Source organism: Nymphalis io, chromosome 6 (assembly GCF_905147045.1).
Source record: "Nymphalis io chromosome 6, ilAglIoxx1.1, whole genome shotgun sequence".
NCBI lineage: Eukaryota > Metazoa > Arthropoda > Insecta > Lepidoptera > Nymphalidae > Nymphalis > Nymphalis io.
The window spans coordinates 14,142,617-14,165,192 of record NC_065893.1 but is presented as its reverse complement, the minus strand read 5'-3'; the positions used below and the strand labels follow the sequence as shown (position 1 = coordinate 14,165,192).

Below are 22,576 nucleotides of genomic sequence, written 5' to 3'. Positions count from 1 at the left end.
CGAACGCCGGCGAGACGGGTCCGAGCACGGGAAACGATCGAACCGAGCGAGCACGGATTGACTTTGGGTTGGGTTAATAGAGCAGAGAGGCGGTCGGCTCACTTCCGGTGGCGGGTGCGCGCGGCGTGGTGCGCCTCCAGCCCCTCGCTCAGCGTGAGCAGGCTGCGCGCGTCGGCCGCGCCCGCGCCGCGCCCGAACCAGCGCACGCGCCACGCGCCGCCCGCGCCGCGCGCCGTCAGCGCGCCGGGCCACGACGCGTGCCCGCGCACGGGGCCCCACACCACGTCCCCCACGGCGAACCGCCGCGCGCGCTCCGCATCTACGGGCGACCACAGCTTACAGCCCCGCGCGACGGACGTCGCTCCGAGTGACTAGCGGGGCTCGCGGCGATTAGACGTCGACGAGTCGTTTGGTATGAAAGTATTGCACAAGCGAGGAGCGATAACGTTTTAATATAAGCTCGATTGCCGGGGGTGTGATTAGAAGGAGTACCTCGCGAAACCGGTGTTTTCACAAGTGATCTGTGGTATGCAATCTTGGACGATAGAAGTGTGACCGAGGGAAAAATACTTCCTTGGTACAAAATTTTGTCGAGCAAATGATTGAACTTTAAATGTAAGTAAAATGTAGAAAAGAAAATGGGTCGAATCCGGTCTAAAGATTGGGTGAATTTCAAACTTACGATTAATGAGTGACATATATTTAGTAAAGTATTAATTCCCTCGTCCAACAGAAGGTTACAGTAATATGAAAATGTGCTTTACTTACAACGATGAACAGATAGAATGATGGCTTTACAATGATGCGTTAGTAATGGAGTCCCAATGTGTGAGCCAATTTTGTTACTTCGGGAATGGTGCAATGGAAAGCGACAGAAAGCCATCGTGAGAGCGGTCGAACGCCGCACATCGCGTTCTGATTAGTTTCCAGTACACCCTTTATTAACAGCTGTATCTTGTATTAACCCAACCAAAAGAAAACCAATGACCAATATATCGCATTACGTAGAAGCTGAAATATACCACAATACACATCAGTAGAACCGTCTCCGGTGATAGAATAATCTAATGGTGCGTTTCCACTAAAATTAGTGACTATTTCTGCGTTTAAAACTTTTGCAATTGTTCAGAATATTACCAACAAGTAAAAAAATCTTTTGTTTTACCACTGCATGTTTAAAACACAAAAATTGCCAATTTTCCATCGGTGGAAACGCAGCTAAACGCTCATATTAAATTTTGTGTGATCGCTGGCGAACGACAATCGAATACCAATACAAGACACAACATTACATTATCAATTTTGAATTTTGTTAGCTGTGACTAAAGCGTGAGGTGGTTTCTGTACATATTAGTAGATTTAAGCAAAATTTAGAATGGAATAAGGGAACAAGAATTATTTGCTCAATTTAATAGAGACAACTGTATTTTATTTTTTTATTTTATTTTTTACATTCAAATCGCGTAAAATTAAGTCGTGAAAGTGTGTAAAGTATCAGATAAGCCGATGAATAGCGTTCCCACATTTATTTGCAATTGGATAAGCAGCAAAGAGTTAAAGCGTCTTAGACAAAGTTAGACGAAAGGTGTATACTCACCGTCCCCGGAACCTAAATGTCTATCAAAGACTTTCTGAACGTTGGAACTTTCAGAGTTGCTCCCTGAAGGAGAAAAACGTCTCCCTTGCTGTTTATCTTGATTGACGGCCATTGTGTCATAATCTTTTTGCAAGCCGTGCACCATCCCGTAATTAGTTCTCATAATTTTGTCATTCCTGTACGAGGAACCGTCGCCGAAGTCATTTTTTCTCTTATAGCTTTGAGGTCGATCATAAAGACTCGACGTCATCGGTAAAACGTGTTGGCTGTTACCGGATGAGTTCATGTTTTGATTGTATTGCATTTCGCTCGACTCGACCGGATTGTGAGCGCGATTAAGTCGCATCAATTGTATGTTTGATATCATATCTGAAAACGTAGATGGATAAAATTAATTGCTATACCGTTACAACCCGTACGACTACCACCCAATAATCAGTTATTATATAAATAGCAATTTATATTGTGTTCCGGTTTGAAAAGTAAATTGTAAGCTAGTGTAATTAAAGACAAAAGAGACAACATCTTAGACCCATGTTAGGCGGCGGTTGACGAAATAAGAATTATATACACTTCTTCTTATAATACCAGTGTCTATGGGTGAACCAGTGTGGAGATGACCACTTACCATTGGGTGTTGGTATTAAAATAAAACCTGATTTCACGATGATTGTCCCGTAGTAGTGTAATGTATAATAATGAATCTCAGCGGAACGCGAGTTTCGGGCAGCACATTTTCTAACATATTTTACAATTAAAATTAATCTTTTGAGAACATCTAAAAATATTTTCAAGTATAAATTCCATGCATACCGCCAGAGACTTATATATCTTACAAGTATTGAGATTTCAATTATTCAAATCAAAACGAACGACTTTAAATCGCTATTTGTACACTTTATATTCGTTTTACTTTCATACAAGTAACAACGTTACTATGTAAACAAATCTTGGAATTTGATAATGAATTGGAAATTGAAATTTAACGTACTTATAATTTATTGTCGTATCATTTTGAAACTTTGCTATATATAGAATGATTGGAATAGGTTTACAGAAATAGTAATGATGAAGCACGATCGAGCTGATCTGATAATCTAATCTAGCCAGGAGGCCTAGGCGGTGCAACGCTCGAGGGAGCGCCCCCAGCCCGCCAAGTACTCACGGTGCGAGTCGGCGTCGGGGCGCTCGGCCCAGCGCTCGCGCGCCTCCGCCATGTCCTGCTCGCTGCTCGACACGCACTGCACCATGGCCTGCACACCCGCACGTATATACGTTAGTAAGCATTTGTCTCGGGAGGGTACGGCTGACGATGACCACTTACATCGTTCAATTTATCAAACGAGAATTTTTTTATTGTAACATGTAATACTGTCATTTGCAAAATACTAAAATATATCATTTGAACACTTATAGCCTGTTCCAATCACATGAGTGGAGACAATGAAACGAATTTGGATTGATATTATAACATTGGTCGACATTTACTAGGGATCGATGAAAACGACACTTTCGTTTTAAATGTCGGCAAATTTGCTATCGGAACTTTATAAATAAATGATCGAGAACTTTTAGTAGTTCATAGTACAACGGGACTAGAAACAGTGTTCTTTTAATAATATATTTAGGAGGACGGGAACGGGCCACTCGTCGGCGAGCGGTCACCACCGCCGCTCGTCTCTCCCCCTTGTCGATCGGAGCAGGCTACAGCGGGCGGGCCGGGTACCGAGGCGTGTCCGTCGGCGGGCTCGGGCGAGGTGGTGGTGTCGGCGTAGGGCGCGGCGTACAGGCGCGGGCTGCCGGCGTCCAGCGCGCCCAGCGGGCTGAGCGTCGTGGTGTCGGGCGGCGAGCCGGCCGCCGCGCTGGGGGACTTCCCGCCGCGCTGGCCCAGCGTCTGCGTCGACACGGAGTGGCGCACGCCGCCCGCGCCGTCGGCCTTGTCGTCCTTCGCCGGCGGCTCGAAGGGCCCCAGGCTCTTGTCGTCTTTGAACTCCACGGCGGCGCCCTCCCCGACCGTCTGGCTGAACCTCTTCTGATTCGTTATCGACTTCTGATTGAGTAGAACGTTGGGATCTATACTCAGTCTCGAGTTTCCCCCCTGGAGGTTCATCGACGACATCTGCGCGTTGTGGGAGTTCGACACGAGCGTCGTCTGCTGCTGCACGATGGTCGTGTTCTGAACGAACGTCGAGTTTGTCCGGTTGCCCGTCGCGGATATGGGAACTTGTTTGGGGGACAGCGGAACCATCAGCGTCTGCCCGAGTTGATTGGTCTGTATGAACTCCTGAGTCTGGACGTTTCCCGACCTCATCTGTGGACTCGTATTGAATGTGACGTTCGTAGGGCTCAGATTGGCGAGCAGTGGACTCAGTTGACCGTTAAAGTTCGGACTGTTCACCATGACTTGACTGTTCGGAGACAGAAATTGAGCACCGGGGCTGTGCTGTGATTGTATAATCTTACCCTGTTGGTTTTGAGCTCTGATCACTACGCCGCTATTGGCACCGGCGGTGAACAGGCCAGAATTTTGGACCGGCGTCAAAACGTTTTGACCGTTAACGGTCTGTAATTGTAACTGCATCGGCATTCCCGTAGAATTATCTTGGATAATGGCCGTTCCATCCGCGGTCATGACCATTCCACCGAGATTCGGCAAAATGAATTGTTGAAACGCTGGGAAGTTCGACATGACATTGCTCGCATTGTTAATTAGGTTCACGGGCTGCAGCAAATTGATTTGTTGTGATGGTGATGTGTTAGCTATAATTTGTTGTGATCCGAAGTTATTTGTGTTCCCTTGGCCGTTCATCACTATATGCGCTGGCGTGCCCGACTTACCCGGGACTATGGTGAGCGCTTGCAACATCGGCGTAGGTGATATGTTGTTTGTAGGCGACAACTGAAATCCACGAGGTGAAAATTGCGGACTAGAATTATGCTGGGGTGAAGAGTGATGCACCATGAGGCTGTTCGGATTCTGTTGTGGAGCTGCAATTTGCAATACGTTTGTAATGTTGGGGGTCTGATTCTTCTTTTTCTTACTTCTCTTCTTTAGACTCTCTGGTGACAGCATAGCGACGCCTTGAACGAAACCCTGGCCATTCTTAACTTCGATCTGTCTCGAATTATCGGTAGTTTGCTGCCCAGAAACTATTCCTCCGGTTACTATTTGCGGAAGCACGGTGTTTTGTTGTACAACTTGGCCCTCAACAGTCATCATGGGAGGCTGAATGACGAATGGCGTCTGCAGTGTATTCACCACTACCGTTGGTTGATTTACCATTGGTTGTACTCCTCCGACAGCGGGAACGACTTGAGTCACCGACGTGGTTACATTGGTCACCGCATTTGACCCTATCGGTGACAGTGCTGTAGTATTCTTAGGAGGAGGCGGCGGCATTTGATTATTGGAAACGATTATTTGCCCAGTCGAAGATATTAATATTTGTCCGGGAGTATTCGAACAGGATCTTCTTTGAATGATCGATGTCGGTTGTGCGTTGCTCGTTTCCGGCTTCGATGGCAGACTACTAATAACGTTCTGAACCATTTCCAGAGGAGACTTCGTTATCATGTTCTGGGCGGTCGTGCCGGCGATGTGTAACGGATAACTGGTCGGTAGATTAACAGAATTTAAGAATGGATCTGGTTGATTGTTCGGTATAGCGTATGTCGTGGCCATATTCACACTGGGCGGCGGGGGAGGTCTAACAAAATTAGCTTGTGATGCATTAATAGACGTAGTTGCAGTATTGGCTTTGCCTGCTAGAACAGATGTTACAGTATCTCGAGTAACGGAAAATCCACTCGCCATTGTTGTTACAAATGTCTGTATATAACAGGCCTGTATCAGAGAATGAGCTGGACCTCCCCCCAAATGTGGCGGCGGACAGTATCCAGGCATTGTATTCTCTATTCTCTTCTTGGATTCTAACCTAAACAACTCTTGCTGATTTCTCAACCCCGGTTTGACTCCCACCATTGATATGTTATCCACTTCCATGAGATTTTTATTAACATTATGATTTGATATGAAATGCATCACTTGATTGCCAGATATAGCCTGACTAACGGGCGGCCCGGGCGAACTGTATGGATATGTTTGACTACTGCCGGGTGTGGAGGGATTACTACTAAAGTTATCCCTACTCGAACTTGGATTAGAATAGGCTGGGCTCGGTACGGGGAATGTGCAATTATTCTGCAATTGAGAATTACCACCGCTACTGTGAGGAGTGTCCGTATTCCGAGAGCTAGTAGATAAAGTCGGCGAAGGTTCGGGCGGCTGTAATGTATCGTTAGGAGACACATTACTAGTGCTCACGACGCCGGCTTGAATCGGCCCGCAGTTATCATTCAACATAAGATTGCGCTCAATGTATGTCGAAGATGTTACTGGATTATCGTCGAATCCATGTTTCGGACTCGATGTAGCTACGCCACTTTCCAGTTCTATACCATAAACATTATGCTGTTTATTTAAAAATTTCGTTCTTGTATCTGATGTATCTGAGCAGTTCCCTTTGTATGAAACGTTGCAACCCTTACAGCAAGGTGGAACTGTGTTTTCAATACTTTTTTCCGGAACGAGACTACTATCAGGAGTATTGTTTGGTGATGGTGAAGAATTTGGTACAATATTATTTCGAAAAACATTCATGGGCTCACCGGACCTACTCATGGGTTTACAAATTTTATCACCTTGATTCGTTGAATTAAACGTACTGCCAGTATTTTCAAAATGATTAACATTGTATCGTGTGTTAATGCCCACTTGTCTCGAAATTGTGTTATTTAACAAAACTGTTTGTTGTGCTAAGTATCCACTGGGATCGTCCATAAACGATGGAACTGCGTTTCTCGTCCCGTCATCACAAGATTTTCCCTTCGGATCTTGTATTTGTCTGATACCATTATTACCAAACATCATTGGTTTATCGTTTGGTATGGACTTTTTCTTAGGTGTTTTGTTGTTACTCTTAGATCTCTTCTTAAGTTCAACGTTTGGCCATTGTTGGCCCATCATATTATAGTGTTGCGGTAATGGCGGAACACGCGAGCACATAACTGGATTTAAGATTTGTTCATTACCGGAGTAAGAACCTGCAGAGGATGATGATTCATCCATTGAATTCATATTGTTCTCATCGTAATCCAAATTTTCAACTTTTTGTAACTTTGGGCTCGGGCATGGTATAGAATTAGGAGTATTCGAGTCGTTTCTTTTAACTTGCCATGGAGGTGTTTTCGCAGAGTTAGTTTTAACGACGGTTCCGTTTTGTATTACTAATTGTCCTTGCTGAACATATTGGCTTTGCATCGGCGGCTTGCTCTGATTTAAACTATCTGAAATCTGCGTTTTATATCCCTTCATAACCTCAATCTGCTTCTGGTTTCTTTGAATGAATATTTGCTGCTGTTCGTTTATCTTTTGCATAACCTCTGGTGTGAGAGGTTGGTTTAAGCCACAGAATATTTGTGATTCTTCTTCTTTAGGTGTTTGTTTATTAGTCTGCATATCAGTCTCTTCTTCTTTATGCTCTTGTTCCGTTACGTGCGGCGTGAGGTTTGATGTATTTTTTGCATTTGAAGAATGCTTATTATAAGCAGTATTTACACCTATGACTTGTCCGTTCGTTCCAAGAACTGGGAGACCCATATTAAGAGGGTTACTCAATGGACCTGGCATTTGTTGGTTGTGTTTCTGCCCAGATTCAATGTTCTCTGGATGCTGAGTTATCCAACCACTACTAACTGTAAGATAGTGTGAGCTTCTTTGCACAAGTGTTTCTTGTTTTATATCTTCTTGTACTACATTTGACATATTCTGTTGCGGATACGGTAAACAATGTTGCATATTACTAGATCGTTGTGTCATAGCTCCTGGAGACGCCGTCCTCTTTTGGTCGACATCAGGCTGAAAAATTAAAAATAAATGATATAAGTAAATATGTATGTTTCTTTAAAAAAAAACTATTAAAAGCAGATCTATTATAAAGCTCCATATCATACGTTGAAAATAATATAATCACAGAATTATGGATATTCGTATTTGCAACCGATATAGGTAATAAAAAATGTCTGCACGGCAAGTTCTTGGCAAGAGTTCAAGTCTTATCGCGGCTATGAATACGTAATGAACATGTACCTTGAACTCATTGAGGGGTCTATCCCTTTGCACCATCATTTGCGAAACGCTCATAGTCGGCACGTATCCGGGACGCTTCTTCATTTTCTTCTTAGTTTCTGATGCTGCCCCTGAAAAAGAACACAAAAGAGTTTTTAATGAAATGAACTTGTTCTATTGTAAAACGATTAATTAAAAGATATATTTGGCATAGAAAAATCTAAGCCCGTAAAAGAAATACTCTCATAATGTTTAATCTTTTCACAGAAACTATTGAACAGAGCACAGAGAAAGGTCGAAAGGCGAGCGACCGTATGACTTTAAACTGTTCTCTAGACGTCCCAACAGATTCAGACAATGCAAGACTTTTGATGATAAGTTTGTCCTTCTTATTAAATGACGCATTTCAGTAAACACCGCCTTAATATACATAATGGAGATAATATCTTTAACATTGTACTCGAGTAAATTGCACGGAATATAATAACAGTTTCGGTTCAACTTAATGACATTTTAAATTGTTATGTTAATGTATTTTCGTGACGTTACGTTGTTGATTGTCAGCATAGTTTGGTATTTTGTGAAATACCAGCCGGTAATTATACTAAACGTTTATTAATTAACTTGCGCTCATTTTTACATAGCAGATATATAATAAACTTTTGAGATTTGTACAAAACATTTATTAGTGTTAAGTAGATTATAACAATTCAGTCATACCGACGGTAAATACTCTAAAACAACAACATTGACTAATTAACAGCTTCATAAAGACCTCAGAGGGCGTGTAATACCGCAGCCGCAGTGAAAATTCGCCATTATGACGTAACCCTTCAATAAAATAACGCTGTGGCTCTAATCGACAAAAGCTTTCGAAGCAAGTAAATACATTACAAAGCAATTGTTTTACGAATAACTCTCTCTCTCTCTCTCTCATTTGTATTTATTTAGAAGAAATATGAGAAGAATTGAAAACTTTATCTGTATTATAATAACAATGTTACGTCATTATAATATATTCAAATTAAAAATTAAAACTTCTCAAATTAAAAAAATATATTTTCGGATTTTTAATCGAGTAATAAAAACACTATTAAATACTTAATTATTATTAGCCAAAGTTTAAACGTTTTAAAAATGTAGACTAAGCTTACATTTGAAACAATTCAGCTCCCCATAAACGACGAGACGATACAATCAATAAGAAAAGTTAAAAGGAATCGTAATTCGATAGCGCTAAATAATAAGCGAGCAGAGTATAATGGCGTTATCTATTTGCGCATTATCTGGCAGATTTGCAATTAAAATACGAGTTGTATGCGGAGCTCGGGGGCGGGGGGTGGTCGCCGAGGCGCCAGGGTGCAGGGTGTTGGGTGGCGCGAGTCAGATCAATAGTCGACGGGGTGCGCGCCCACGCCGCCCTGCACCACTGCCGATTGTTTCAAATTACGCCCGCCTTTGTTCCGCCGCTGATCGAGTCGCCGACGTTTTTGTTTGCCTAAACGGCCCACTTCCTTTACGGTAATTACGCAATCCTGCGGCTCGCCCTGTATACTTCCCGATTTGTCCACTCCGAACGGTAATCTCCTTTCGGCTTCGGCTATGCTTTTTAATGTACGGTAGTAGCAATTTAACGATACTTTACGTAACATTCTTTTGCATATTTTTATGGTTCGTAAGATCCTTTTATTATAAGCGATTTTAAGACTTTGAGAGGGTATTACGTCTTACGTTATCGGATATAATCTTTCCTGGAATATTTTATGATATACCACGATATCATTTAAAACTTTTATAATTATAAACTAATGTAATTTCAATATTATAGCACTCAATACTACTATTAAGATCAACAGTCTGTAGCATAAAGTAATTATATATAACAAAGGGATTCCCTTCGTGCATCATACGCGTTTATACAAAACGGGTTAACGTAATAGAATGACTCTTAGTGCCTTTCAGAGCTAGTGACACAATATCGTGCCTATAACATAAAAGGAAAAAACTCAGAGAAAGGAACCGAGTGGGCCACTTGAAGCAATGTTCCCTTGTATAAAAATGCAATAAAAACTTGCTCACTTGACTTGAATAAATAGTTAGTCTACAAGTTTCATGAAACACATAATAGTCTATTTATGTCACGGTACAGGGGAAGGCTTTCTCTTTAAACGTGTTTATTATAACCGACCTTGTATAGTTTCTAATGATTATAAAAATCATTAACGTTTAATTTATAATATGCATTAAAGAAAATTAGAATAAAACAGCTGATAATGTTGAAATCTCATACTAACAGTTTCTTAATTATTATTTTTTCTCTTTTTCTGACGTGTATTTATGCTGTTTGAACGCAAAACACTCTGCCAATGTTACGCATAAAAGAGATGACACATGAGATCAATCGGTTTTTTGAAGAGTTTAATGACGATGAGCGCAACTATGTAATACTACTGTAGATATCTAGAACAACATGTTAATCAAATTATTTATTTATATATATTTTTTTTACAATTTTTACAATTTGGTTTGTACTATTTAATTAAATAGCCCTTTTTGTATAATGATTATGCACAATATGTAATAAAAAATATTAAATACAGCATATAAATAATATAAAAACTTTTTAAATTTTACTAACTATTAAAATAAAACTCACTGTAAATCTAAAGGAAAAATCAACTACGCTGTCAGTAAAGCGAGACATGATTACCTAAAATTAAATAAACTTTTTATTACGTCTCGCAGTACTGCGGTAGAGCTGTCCAATTATCTTGCCCGTCTATCATTCGTGACATTAGCGAAATATTCTTATTACAACTAGCGCTGGTTGGCGAAATATATAAAAATATAACTTAGTAAAACGTCTAATTGTTTATAAATTTATTTAAATATTAAACCTTTTTAGTGTCTTCATTATAGCTTACAATATTTAATACATCATCTAAAAATATACAAATAGTACTTCCGTTATTTAAATAACTATATATCATTACTATAACGCAAGAGAGATGAATCAAATTTGATTATTCAATTTTTCATAGATCGCCGGCTACTAGCCGCTAGGCCGATGATTCGATCATCGAACGATCAAACAAACAAAAGTACAGTCACATAAGCTTTCAAACGTTTTTTCGTTTGTAGTAGTGAACGGTCAGCAGATAAATAAACGAATACGTTTTTTTTTATAACTAGGTACTTAAAATTATACACTTTATAAGTAATGTTTAACCTCGCTTTCATCCAATAAATATTTTATTTTAATGATAATTATAATTCACTGTTCATCAACCTGTAGACAAATATATCCTTTTTGCTACAATCATGACATTAAATTATCCCTTCACTAATGTCATTATAGGGTTCATATTCATTGTGACATTGTTTCATTACGACGTAAGTTTTCACTATTATTGAATTTAACCATCCTGAATTTAGTTCTATTTATAGGGGATATGGGACTAAATTCAGGATGGTTAAATTCAAATTAAAAATATTATCAAATACCAACAATGATAAAATTTTAGTTTAATCAACGAGTACGAAAATGATAATAAACAAAATGGCATGACACTGCTGCTTAGGCGAGTGTTTGTGAGGAGCCTGGTAGCCAGCGCAAACCGGTTTATTTCGGTTTTGGTTACTATACAGTATTACCACAGATGCAAAAACGTCTCCAAGTTTGCCTGTATTATACGTACAAACTTTGACAGACATCGGTTGACTTTTGTTTTTCTTTCACCATAGTGAACAAGAATACAGAATGTTGGGCAAAGAAATATTTAAAAAAATACCAGGATTTCGCGTTAGCTTGTCTGGGTACCACACATTCTCTGTTATTCTACCGACAAACAATAATACGTATTGCTGTGTCTTGGAGTGAATGGTGTACAATTGTGATTCTATAAGCACAAGGGACAAAACGTCCAAGATCCCTTGGTTGACGACGAATAGACATTAAAAGAAGTGATTACTATTTCATATAGTACCATTGTCCAAAATAAATTAAGACTTATTACAAACATACATATATAGTTTACAACCAATTAATTTTCAGTTTTTAATGTCAACATTAATTAAATACCGACACACAGCATACTGAATCAACGGACACATAATTGCCTTTCTGCCTTGCATTACTGGATAAACAATTTAATTGAGATTGCAACGCGCTGCACACGAATCGAAATAACTGCGTTAGTAACTAGCATATTGACGCGGCATCGCCCGCATATATGATATGAAATAAACTGAGAAAATACAAATAAGTTTGAATAAATAAATATGTATATACTGAAAAAAAAGCATAGTAATAAAACAAATACAAAAATAAAATATATTTTTTATCTCCTTCATTATCTCATTCGCCTACAATATTGGTCATTACAATGTTGCCTAGAATATACTCGTACAGTATTACCACTTAACGGACACTAAGCTGGCACACAATGCACATATTGAACGCTAATTTTCACTCATCAGCACCCAATGGCGTTTAGAACGAAACGGGTAAATGGAAGCAATAATACTAAAAGAAAACTTTAAAAATATTATACGCTAGGCTTATATAATAATCCTGTGTTCGACTTAGTAGTTTTTATTTTATCAGACTTTCATGATATAGTACAAAGATTATGACGTTATGATAAAAAAAAAACAATGTTATAAAAAAATGTACACATTACGGAATCAGGTCTTGTTAATAAACACAAAAACTTTCATTTTATCTGATAAATAGCATTGGTTATACGTTTAGCTCTTATCGGTGTGAAACCTATTTCATTAACATATTTAATTTCAAACATCTATGGCCTTACTTATAAATGTTATTTAGCGGGTGATTAGTTTACCAATGCCGTTCCGTGTCTTCTTCTTTCGAATGTCAAATCAGAAATGTAAGAGAGAGCGAAATCAGTTATTAACTAAAACGGCCGCAAAGTGAAGCCGTTAATTACTATGCTTAACAATCATGACATTATGAGCTTCTTAAACAGGTATACAGAGTAAGGGAATAGAGAGTGCACCTGTGTTTGCGCACACACTTGTACACTATAATATATCCTGCGTAGTTGGCTAATCTCTCTTGAGATTGGCCGCCGTGACCGAAATCGGTCTGGAGGACATTATTATTATTATTATACCTTATATTGCTTATTATTAGAGAATTATCTGATGAGTAACTCTTAATATCTTATTATAATACTATCAGATTACGATTAAGTGATATCTCTAACTAAATTTGTATGCCAATGTATACGGTGATTGTTTCCACGAAAAACTTGATACGTTGAACCATTGTATAAATTACCGGTTATCTCTGCTTCACGCGGAAAAATAGAAGATAAATTTTCGATATGCCGTTCGGCAAGAAAGAAAGATTATTCATTAGATATAAACACTACTAATTTGCGCAGTCCTTATCTTATTAGAAATGTTTAATTATAATATTTTACAAAACAAAACGATAATTATTATAACGTTAAAACGTTTTCGCGTCGTTGGATGTCGTATTAATTAAATGGATTCAGAAATATTAAAAAAAAACCACGTTACGTTTCGAGGTCTTTGACTTTCTTTAGTTTTATATTTTCTTTAACGTCTCATGAATGGTTTTGCGAGTTAGCATTTACGTCTCACTCTCTATTTAAATAGCACGGCGTTTCAGTAAAACGGAGGTAATGTTCGGGTCGTTTTACAAACTCGTCGACATCATACAATTGGAACTGCTTTTATTATTCCTAGTATCACACTGAGACGCCTCACGATCTATGCATATAAAAAGTTTATGCATACTATGTTTATTCAAGAATTTTCGGCAATGTCTGCTAATCACAAAGAAGCCAAGCTAATATAGGAGCAAGCTATGTTCCTTCCCTACTTAGTCCGACAGCAATCTAATACCATTGGCGAAAGGTCACGAACAGAACTGACGTATTAAACATACGAGTGAAACATTGCCAATTTTTTAACTAACGTACCAAGACTGAAAAAACATATTCAGCCACTGGGCATCGGCGAACATGTAAGCTAGCCAGTTGACAAACAAGGCAGTGGAAACGAAAACCGTAAAGTATCTATCTGTCCTTGCGACACGCGAAAGCCATTCGGTGTTTTTAACGGATAACATTTAACGATCGCATTATACAAAAAGAACAAAAGAAATAGGTCGTAAATCACCCAAATATGGGCAGAGGATCTTCTCCTCCTGTAGCGAACGTTATAGGTTATTACACGACGAAGTCACAATACGGGTCGGTGGACACACAAGCGGCACAATTACAAACGATACATGAACATGAAGACTCAATGGTGTTTATCAGAGTTCGTAGTCGCAAAAATCGGTTAAGTTTCTCATGTTCCAGCTGCTGGGCCATTACCAAAAGCAAAACGATTATGTTTTAACATGAGACTACTACTGCTGCTACCTAAAATAATAAAATAATTAAAATATTGTTTATGCACAATTCAAACACGAACGTCGTGGGCAGAACAAATTGGAATTGCCTACATAAAGTATTAGGAGTATAAGGAGTCTGAATTGATTATTAGCGTCAGATTTATTTTTGTTTGTCGTAAAATTTTCGTGTCTATTTTCTGTCTGTTTATATAAAACTATAACCAACATGAGACCCAACATGTTGTTTCGTATTCTCTTTCGTGAGGAGAACAGGCAAATCGATAACTGTAAATAAATATTTTTTAATAAACAAAACATTATACATTTAATTTAAAAACATTTCATTGTAAATAAATTTGTCTCAAGTTGCACACGAAAATTGCTGTATCATGCGACTTCGCTCATAAAATCTTAATACTCATTATCTAAGATTTGTTATGTTGCCATAAAGTATCATTCCAACTGAAACCGAGAGAAGCTTTGTTTAATTTAATCTTACTTCGCGTAAAACTCACCAACTCATGATTTCTGGCTATATCACGTAAACACAACAAAAACTATAAATAATACAATATATAATGCATATCAGGTGTCATTATATGTTATGTAGAATTTAGATATAGATAAATATAAATTTGTAATATATTAACATTTCAGTTTGCAAATAACTGGACGAAAAACAAAACAAAAAAAAATAAAAGTCCAATAAATTACAGTGATGTATGAATGTAGAGATAATATTAACACTAAAAAAACTTGTACCATACTGAAAATAATTAGAAAAAAAGCAGAAAAAAAAGAGTTATAAAATATTTTAAGTGTTTCTTTATTAATATTTTAAAATATTATTTTCAATATAAATCTACCACCGATTAATGATACCGAGAAGAACCGGCAAGAAACTCAGTTGGTTGAAACAATCAAATCATATACGTACGTTAATTACATATAGTTAATTATATATATGTGCGTAATTAAAATCAACAAAATGTTATTTCAACGCCGTTTAAATTATATCATCTTTTATTATGTTATAATAATTTATTAATACTTTTTCAACTTACAATTTTAATTAACGAATTGACTAACCTACAGTTTTTTATATAATTAAGGCATATACGTTTATACATAGAGTAGATATGGATACCGTAAGGGGTCAAGTTAGTATTTAAAATGGATCTGACAATATAGTGACATTATCATAAGTGAATAAAAACACGGGCGGTGTAGTCGCGGGTGCGGGGTGTCGGGAGTGCAGGTTGTTACACCCGGACGGATGACGTAGTACTTGCCCACCTATTCAAGCCACTGCCGCCCACCCTCCGCCACTTAACAACAAAGAGATCGCTCTACCCTCTTTGTTACAAGGAACAACTCTTCTCGGCTACCACTTTTCAGTGTTGCCTCTCTTAAAAATAGATGGCAATTTAACTTTGAACGTTTCCCAGGTTACTTTTGGAGGTTTTTTTTTTTGTTTTACTAAATGGCTTGTCTTTGTTTTCTTCTTGTTTGATAATCTATGGTCATTAAATACGTTTTCATCATTCAAAAAACATTCATTCAGTTCATCCTTTTTCAAAAAATTTTTTAAATATAATACAATAAAACCTTATTAGACTACAGACATGTTATAAAAATAATTACATTTAATTAAAGTCGGATTATAAAACAAACCCGTAATAGAAAACAAAACAATAATATTGTAAACGGAACGGTAACAGGCATAACACGATGTGCTATCGAAGGCACCACTCGTATCCCGTACTAATCCCATTGGGTTCACACTCATGTAATTGGATGAAAGAGGGATGAGTACGGAGATTGCACCGGAACGTCGAAGCCAGCCCGTCCGCTAAGAGGATAATAACGTACGAACTAAAGTCAAACAACGCATCGTTCTGTACTTCGAAAGGCATTGTTCGACTCTGTTACGTAATGTACACTCGAGTTAATAAGATTGAAGAGCGCTTTCTAGCGCATTATGTAATCGATTTGACATTTATAATATAATTCGTTGTTCGTGATGCGATGGAATCATTTACTATATTAGATGCATGGAACTCGTATAATGTTCATTTATACGAAATGTACAAAGAATTTAGCAACATTATAAAATTGATGTTCTTTTTTAAATATATTTAATAGATATTCTATCTCGAGCTTTTAAGATAATTAAGTAAGCATTATGACGCAGTAAAACAGCTTATCGGGAAACATGTTTTGAATAGTGTATTGTACCTGGTAATTGTATTGTCACTGTTTATCGCCATTCTTAATTGTATATACTGACTGATAAACATCGTCGCGACGAATTATAAGCACAGATTAAGCACATGATATTTCAGCCGCATATTTAGATTTGGAACTACGATCTTCGCGTAAGATTCACGTATTCTAACCACTGGGTCATTCTCACTCTTAAATAAATAAATATATATATATATATATATATATATATATATATATATATATACATATTTCAAATTTCCGTTTCCCTTCCATGTATTTGCAGTAATAGTGCAGTATAGATAAAACTCGCAGATTCAGATCAACAACAGATCAACTTATCCACAAACAATATCTATGCAAAAATTCATGTCAATCAGTTGCTGCGTGAAACAACAAACCAACTTACAGACTTTCGCACACATATTATTATCAATAGCTATACATTTTTAATACGAAACACATACATTACTTACGTAACCATCGGTCACGTCAACGAAAGTGGGCCGGAGTGGTCGACTGTACGATAAAGGCTTTTAATTTAAACCCTAATTGCTAAAGGAGGCGGGACATGACACCAATGTCCACTTTAAATTTATTTCACTTATATAAAAAAAACTGTTTAAGAGCAATATAAGTAGCGTATAATAATATAATTATTTGCAATTCTTAACATTACTATAATATCAAGTTCAAAGTGCTAAGTAAATTATTTATACTTATAAAATCGTTTGTATTGACTCACTATGAACTTTGAGCGCACAGCCAAAGTATTGAGTCTAAGAAATTGAAGTTTGGAACATAGGCTTATTATAATAGTAAGTTATAGTAATCATATTGTTTGCATCCGGTGAGGAATTATCAGCTGTAAGATAAATGAAAGGGGTATGAATTTTATCTGACCGTATTTAAGACAAAATAGAAGCAGTTACTCAGCATTTTCTAAATCTAAAATAAACCAGATCGTTTCAGTAACATAAACCTCAAGCAGAAAAAGAATCGCTTCGATCTGTTTCCACCTTTATAATAATAATAATATTTATTTTTGGACATCTATAACACTGAAAATTTTATATTAAATAAGTTTGCATTCCTCTAATTATAAAAAAGTTATTGCATTATTTCAAATTTGATAAAGAAAACATTATGTTTTAATCCTTACTACATGTATTATTTAATATAAGCCGTATATTTTTATAGTATAACACTAGTTATGAGTTATGACAAAGTGACAGTCGTCAGGGAAGCCTTCTCTTAGCATCCGGAGATTATACGTAGGAGTATTGTCACTTCAAAGCATTATATAGAACGTTTCAGAAAACCAATTAACATTAAACCTGACTACCGAGAACGAAGGTAGACTCGTTTACATCATATTTAATTAGTCTGTCAAAACCAGAACTGTTACTTAAATGTTCTTAATGAACTTTTATAATTTAATATTCGTCATAGGCGTTGAATCGAGATGTCCCCAGTTTTACTCTTAGAATATAGTTAGATCTTAATTAAAATTATAATTTTTACGCGCTGCGAACACCACAAGAATATAGACAATTCATATCAATATTGTCTATGGTATAGAGAAAGTATATTGGTATGAAACAAGTTTGAACCCGTAGACTTCTTTTACCCGATACAGCGGACATTAGATAAAAAAGCCTCTCCCCTAACACGCGGACGAAGCCGCGAGCAAGTACTATTATTTATATATATGAGAAGTAAAGACGAAAACATAGAAGTCAATACTAATTACACTCTTTTCAATCATCTATATAATTTTGTATTGTGTAATAATCATTGTTTTATTCATGGGCACATTTAAAATAGTTTTTTTTTTATAGAATAGGAAGGTGGACGAGCATATGGGCCACCTGATGGTAAGTGGTCACCAAACGCCCTTAGACATTGGCATTGTAAGAAATGTCAACCATTGCTTATAGCCAATGCGCCACCAACCTTGGGAACTAAGATTTTATGTCCCTTGTGCCTGTAATTACACTGGCTCACTCACCCTTCAAACCGGAACACAACAATATCAAGTATTGCTGTTTAATGTATATATGAAATATATATGTATAATATGAATATAGTATTGGTGAACAAAGTATATTTAAAAAAAGAATAAATTATGGGCAATCAAGCCACCTGATCTTATGTTGACGAGTTGACCAATATCAGTCAAAGATGTTGGCACTGTAAGAAATATACACATATATATTACATCGCCGCTGGCGGCGCCAAGTATGGGAAGTAAGTTTTTATGTAAGGGACATAAGATGGTTTTAATTACAATTGTTCACTCAATATTTAAACACAAAGAATGACGGTAAGATTACATACGATTAAGTGATGTCTTACTGAGACTAGCCAACTGCTCAAGATAAACTTTAATGTGTGTGCACAAAATATTCTTACTCTCATAATTCAATGGAACGATATTCTAATACGAAACGAGTGTACAGAATTACTCGACAGAAAAAAACGTGAACCACAAGAACGACAAAACAGTCGACGAGATAAGTAGGTCGGTACCATACCTAGACGGGCTTGACGAGCGAGACAATATATTTTTTTGCCTTACACACGTAACAGCCTTAGCCCAGCTGTGGGACATTCACGCCTGTGAAAAAAAATGCTAAAATAAATGTGGTTAAGGCTCTCCCTTTTTGAGGAGAAGCTTTGGAGCTTTAAAACAGTATGAAATTTAATTAAATATATAATCCTATTTAATCCCTATTAAGTCAAATGTAAATAAAGAATTCGCTCATAAATTTATTTAATCTTAACGAGAAATTCTTTCGTTGCAAAATAATAAGTAAAATATTTTCCTTCAGTAATTTTGGGAACTTTCCTTTATTTTCTTTGATGTTGTTATAAGTTGATATTAAACAGAAGATGGGATCACTGGCATAATTTTGCCGTTGGTCTTGTGACTATCTTGAAAGGCTGCAAACAATCAGGTCTCGGGTTCGAAACCCACGTCAACGAAAAATTGTTGTTTTGTCTTCCCTTTGAGGAGAAGTTTATTCCACCAAGCTTTTTTTTTTTTTTTATAGAATAGGAAGGCGGACGAGCATATGGGCCACCTGATGGTAAGTGGTCACCAACACTCTTAGACATTGGCATTGTAAGAAATGTCAACCATCGCTTACATATCCAATGCGCCACCAACCTTGGGAACTAAGATTTTATGTCCCTTGTGCCTGTAATTACACTGGCTCACTCACCCTTCAAACCGGAACACAACAATATCAAGTATTGCTGTTTTGCGGTAGAATATCTGATGAGTGGGTGGTACCTACCCAGACGAGCTTGCACAAAGCCCTACCACCAGTAAAAAAGCTACTCCAATGCGGGATGGTGTATATAAAATTCCACACATGCATGTTTCTTCGCGATGATATCCTTCGCCATCGAGTACAAGGTGAATTATAAACACAAATTGAGCACATGAAAATTCAATAGTGTTTGTCCGGGTTTGAATCTGGGATCATCGGTTAAGATACACGCGTTCCAACCACTGCACCACCCCGACTATATCTCTCCATCGATCTCGGGTCTACGTGAACGATTATGATTATAATTGAATTTATTATAATACGTTACACAAAGGAGACGCTGATAAATATTCACAAAGGAATAGATCAGGTCACAAACGATCGAGGTTCTCTAACTAGGAAACGACGTGTATTTTAAACTCAATTGTCTGTGAACATTGACAATAGTCTATCAAGTACAAAAAAAATAGTTCGTGATTACCGTTCGTTCGTATTCGTAGGTACATTAAGGCACAATTTTGTATATTACAATGAGACACGAAAATTCTATTAAATTAATAATCTCGTGTCGTTTCCTTTAACGCCTTGAAATCATTTTAAAAATATCTCGTTGTTGCTTCATAGACACTAAAATAATATTATGTATTGCAATTTTAATGTATCGTATGTTTTTTTTTCTTAAAAGAACAAAATTCCATAGACTTTTTCCGTGTCTTTGGTGTATCTTTTTTGATAATACTCCATCAATGACTTATATATTTAATTATATGCTTGCTGTTTTTATTTCCAGGCAGCATCACAATCATTTTTAACTGATGACTATGTACAATACATGAACTCTAAACCTTGAACATTACGTTGGACGAAGGTTAATAACCTGGGGTTTATTTTTTTTTAATGTTAACGACTTCTTCGTTGACCCAGATTATGTGTTCATTCAATCAGTTGTCTTCCTTAAAGGGGTGTAGAAGATTTTTAAACAAACAATTAAACCGACAGTCAAATCGTATCAAAATATTATTAAATAACTATTAAATATTAGCATACGTTGTTCGCGTCCTATATCCCCTTTAAATGATATATAGTTAAGATAGCGTTAAATCTATGATTACCTTTCTTCTGGTCGATCGCCTGCGGGGGCGGCGTGACGGGCGACTGGACGCGCGACTGAAGCGACGCCAGAAGTTTCCGTTTGTGGTTACACAACTTGGTCAACTCGGCGCCGGCCGCCACTTGATACGGCTTGCTCACAACCTGAGGACAATTCATTGACATATTTATAGACAATCCATGTATATGGACACATTACCAGAGCTTAGCAAAAATTTACGTTCCAATAATATTATAATATAATAATTATCACTAGTTTCCACCCGTGGCTTCGCCTGCGAATAAGAGGTGAAAGGGGCAGAAGTTAGAGATCCTAGAGCCTTTTCTGTACGTCTGACTGTAAAAGTGAATGATGATCGGTTGAGTAGTTAAGACGTGAAAGCGTTACAAATAAACAAACACACTTTCGCATTTATAATATTATTAAGGATTAGTTGTCCAATAAATCGCTGCTCAAACGAGTACGATCATATTTATCAAACAAACAAACAATAGGTATTTATCTCGAACAAGATTAAGAACGTACTTATATCTCAAATACAACTGTAAATAATAATTTACCAATTCCTTAGATTACTTAAGTAACTGTTATTTACGTCTTATTTTCAAGATTAATTGTGTACAAATTGCTTTTAAAGTAATAAAACATGATGTAATCTACGTTTAAATTAACATTAATAACGCAAATTTCTTAATAATTGGTCTCGGCAGAGCAATTCTATGCTTAGCTTATTTCGTACTATAAACAATAACGACTTTGAAAACTTAGACAGAAAAAGCTTACGACAGTTAACCAAAAAATTTTTTTTTTATTTATAGGCAGGCGGACGAAAAAATGAGCCACCTGAGTATAAGTGGCACCACCGCCCATAGACATTGGCGAAGCAAGAAATAATAACCATTCCTTATCTCGCCAATGCGCCACCAACCTTGGGAACTGAGATGTTGTGTTCCTTATACCCGTAGTAATTGGCTCATTCACCCTTTAAACCGCAAAAGGCAGAATATCTGATGATACCCCACCCAGAGGGGCCTGCACAAAGTCCTACCACCAGTCAAAAATTATATTAAATTAAAATATTTTTTTATTTATTTTAAGAATGCCGATGGGGAAATCGGAATTCATGATGGTATGTGATTACCTTCGACCTTAGAAACAGGCACTGAAAGAAATATAAATTTTCTTACACCGCCAATGCGCCGCCGACTTAGCAATGTAAAGTGTTATATCCCTTTACATCTGTTACACATTGGATTATTCACCATTCCAATCAGAACGCGACACGTTTCTGTTTAGCTGTGGAATAATTGGTAAGTTGGGTGGGGCACCGAATCAGACAGGGGTAAATTACTGCTTCTAAGTCTATAGTATATCTACGAATAAATTTATACAAATAAATGTGGGGACCTTTTTTTATAACTCCTAACCGAATAAAACCACCAAACCAATTTACATATACATAACACTTATACCAGAAGCAGACACTTTAGAACAAGTATTTCGGAAAAGGTTTAAGTATATTATAGTATAGTAGCTGTGCTTCACTGTTTCACTCGCTTTAAATTTATACAATTGACGTGACAAGCTTAAATTTCACGTTCTTGTCAACCTATACAAAGAAACGATTTAATTAATAATTAACAACCTTACTTATAAAAGTTGCTTAGCGGCTGTTTTGTTAAACAATGATTTATCTTTTTCTGTCATTATTGATTGGACATTCGAATGAAGAAGACAAAGCATTGTTTAACTAACAAGTCGTTAAGCAACGTTTATAAGGCCGCAAATGTCTGTAATTTCATTGAGTATTAATACCAATTTCGAAAATATATATATATTGTTT

The 22,576-nt window shown here is 37.1% G+C and overlaps 1 protein-coding gene across 4 annotated transcripts in view; it reads right to left on the bottom strand.

Annotated features, from left to right (window-relative positions):
* LOC126768857 (uncharacterized) overlaps positions 1-22,576 on the bottom strand; it is a 75,003-nt gene that overhangs the window by 2,566 nt on the left and 49,861 nt on the right. The window contains exons 3-8 of one of the 4 annotated variants that reach the window (XR_007669278.1): positions 20,735-20,876; positions 7,746-7,855; positions 3,324-7,514; positions 2,763-2,850; positions 1,598-1,966; positions 769-1,011 (exon numbers count right to left, since the gene is read on the bottom strand). Coding sequence is in view for 3 of the 4 variants with exons in the window: in XM_050487211.1 (XP_050343168.1) it covers positions 103-319; positions 1,598-1,966; positions 2,763-2,850; positions 3,324-7,514; positions 7,746-7,855; positions 20,735-20,876 (5,117 nt within the window). In the remaining variant the exon portion in view is untranslated. The other 3 variants (XM_050487211.1, XM_050487213.1, XM_050487212.1) reach the window with 3 other exon arrangements.